This window comes from Cebus imitator, unplaced genomic scaffold (assembly GCF_001604975.1).
Source record: "Cebus imitator isolate Cc_AM_T3 unplaced genomic scaffold, Cebus_imitator-1.0 Scaffold24, whole genome shotgun sequence".
In the NCBI taxonomy this organism is placed as follows: domain Eukaryota; kingdom Metazoa; phylum Chordata; class Mammalia; order Primates; family Cebidae; genus Cebus; species Cebus imitator.
Genome location: NW_016107339.1, coordinates 13,840,607 through 13,843,727, shown reverse-complemented (window position 1 = coordinate 13,843,727; position 3,121 = coordinate 13,840,607). Strand labels below are relative to the sequence as shown.

At 37.7% G+C, this 3,121-nt stretch overlaps 1 protein-coding gene across 1 annotated transcript in view; it reads right to left on the bottom strand.

Annotated features, from left to right (window-relative positions):
* Positions 1-17: 17 nt before the first annotated feature.
* The window catches only part of LOC108300091 (HLA class II histocompatibility antigen, DRB1 beta chain), a 13,922-nt gene continuing 10,818 nt past the window's right edge, over positions 18-3,121 (bottom strand). The window contains exon 5 of the mRNA XM_037736210.1: positions 18-240. Within this exon, the coding sequence (XP_037592138.1) occupies positions 18-240 (223 nt within the window). The remainder of the gene's footprint in view (positions 241-3,121) is intronic.

Below are 3,121 nucleotides of genomic sequence, written 5' to 3'. Positions count from 1 at the left end.
TTTTTTTGCCCTGGAATCTACTGTCCTGGTTCTCTGCTCAGTCCCCTTTTTGAACCAGCGTATGGGCGACTTCCCGTGGCTCCAATCACCAGCCTAAAGGGCCCCCAGACCTGTGTCTTTTGTACGGAGAACCGCGGCTCTGGGGGGCCGACAAAGCAGCCGCGCGGGGCAAAGCAGCGGCACTGGCCGGCACAGCCGCGCTGGCGACCGTGGAGCTCCTCTGCCCGGGAATTTCCTAGTCTGTGGGCAATAAAAACACGGCGTCCACTCACCCTCTGCGCTTTCACTGGGAGCTGCAATCCTGAGCTGTTCCTAAACGGCCATCTTGGATCGTCCCCCCACAAAGTCTAATTTTTTAAAAAAGAATTATTTTAACAGGTTTACTAAAGCGTAATTTACATACTACAAAATTCATTGTATATTTATAATTTTAGCAAATTAAAAGATTTGTGCAATTATCACAACAATCCAGTTTTATAACATTTCTGTCATGTCTAAAATTTCTCTCTTTATAGTTAATTCCCACCGATATCTCAAGCCCTAGACACCCGACGCGCTGTTCCTTCTGTCTATATATTTACCTCTTCTAGGTATTTCAAGTAAATGAAATCATACAACATGTTATCTCCTGTGTTCAGTTTCCTTCACTTAGTTAACACTGTTGAAGTTCACCAGTTTTGTAGTATGTATCATCATTTTCTTTCTTTTTGTTTCGTGTATTAAAATTTATTTTCTCATTTTTCATTTGTGTAAATGTATAAGGTACAGGTGTAATTTTGTTGCATGCATAGATTGCATAGTGGTAAGTCAGTGTTTCTACAGAATCCATCACCCCAATCACATACATTGTACCCATTAAGTAATCTCTCATCATCTGGAGTGCAAGGGTAGAAACTTGCTTTGGGAAAACTACCCTCAGGTTCATGGTATCTCCCCTGCCAGATAAGTCTATTTTTGTTCCTTCTTATTGTTGAATGATATTGGCTTGTATGGATGTAGTATCATTTTATTTCTCCATTTACTAACTGAAGGATATTTGGATTGATCTCAGTTTGGGCCAACTATGGTGAATGCTGTTCTGAACACTTGAACACATGTTTTTGTGAGCACATATGTTTTTATATCTCTTAGGTAGACTCCAAGGAGTGTAATTGCTGGGTCGTATGGCAAATATATTTTAGGCTTTTTTTTCTGAGAGGGAGTCTCCCTCTGTCACCAGGATGGAGTGCAGTGGCACCATCGCCACTCACTGCAACCCCCACCCCTCCTGAGTTCAACTGATTCTTCTGCCTCAGCCTCCCGAATAGCTGTGACCACAAACGCATTCACCATGCCCTACTAATTTTTGTGTTTCTAGTAAAGACAGGGTTTCATCATGTTGGTAAGGATGGTCTCGATCTCCTGACCTCCTGTTCTACCTGCCTTGGCCTCCCAAAGTGCTGAGACTACAGGCATGAGCCACCATGCCCAGCCACATATAATAAACTTTTTAAGAAATTGCCAAATGTCCAGGTATTTGTAAAATCACACACTCCCATCAGCAACACATAAGGGTTAAGAAAATCTGTTTGCCTTCAGATACGATGATCATGATGATGATAGTATTAGAAACAACATCGGTCTTCATAATTTTATATTTTCTCTTTATGTTTCAATTGTTAATTTTTCAGGATTCATTTAGTGAAAGAAATGAGCTTGGAATACAATTTATCAAAAACTGAAACTGAATCCTAAATCCTTCTGTTTCTAATTCTAGACTCTGTTTTACTAGCATATTTAATAAATATCAGTAACAATGCATTTGTTTTTAAAAATTTGTAGTATATTTTAGAAAACATATAGTATATTTTAGACTTTATAGTGCTAGTCATTTCTTCTTTTTTTCAAAAATTTTTCTGGAAAATGTATTTACCTCAGAAAATAACATGTCAGCATACTTAATTGAGTTCTAAAAACAATCCTTTCTGCTTGCTTTTTGATTTTGTTTTAATTTGAGTTAATGGCTGAAATTTAATACTCTCTCTCTCTCTCTCTCTCTCTCTCTCTATATATATATATATATATACCCAAAACCCTGAATTGAGGTTGCCTATCAGGAGTCTCTAGGTCTTCATGCAGCATTTAACTACCAATACTAACAAACTGATAGTATCACAATCTATCATTTCCCTAACCTGAAATCCATCTCTCCTACTCCATCCACCATTTCTTTATTTTTTAAAAATATATGATTTTGCTCCTTTTCTTCCCTGTGCATCAGGCCCATTCTACAAAGGTTGAATCCTGGCTTGTCTGGGCCCACGTGATTTCATGGTCATATCAATGTGTGAGAAAGTGGGTACAGCAACTTTATTAGTTGCTCCTTATAAAGGCACAAAGGAAAAAGTAGTATCCTTTTCCTGCCTTTGGGAGTTGCTGGGAAAGAATAAGAAACCTAAAGGTGCTGCAGGGGTCTTCCTACCATCTCAGGAAAGCTGAGGTGCTGTGTGTTATAGAGAGATGAACTATGAAGTTCCAGGATCACTGGTGATGCCACTGGCCAGCAGAGTTGAGCAGCCTTAGCTCTATCGGCTATGTGAGATAATGGGTTAAAGAAAAATAAAACTGACTGGATCAGATTTCCTGCTATTAGCAGAACGCATCTTCACTGAAATATTCATCCCATACATTTTAGTTCTACCTTATAATTCCACACCACAAGTCTCATATAAAATGAGACAAATCATTTCCTCAACTTACGGAACAAGGCCTACTGGTTGCAACTCTGGGATCAAACAGAACAGACATAATTATCAGCTTAATATATTCCTATAGAATTTATATGTACTTGTACTGCTGTGTATGTACAAGTAACATATAACTAAAAATAAAATATGCATAAAATACTGATGATTATAGCATTAGGTCTTGGTAATTTATGCGCATAAAAGAAACATTAAGTTTGATTGAAAATAAAGTAACAGCTGTCTCTGACAGTAGAGAAATTATGCTCAAATAATTATTACTTTGAAATAAACTTTTGAATTGATAATGTACTTTTAGATTGGACACATTTGAAACTGATTTTCAGAACACAATGAATAACCCTCCATCTTCTAAATTTGTCTTTCTCTGAAATCTG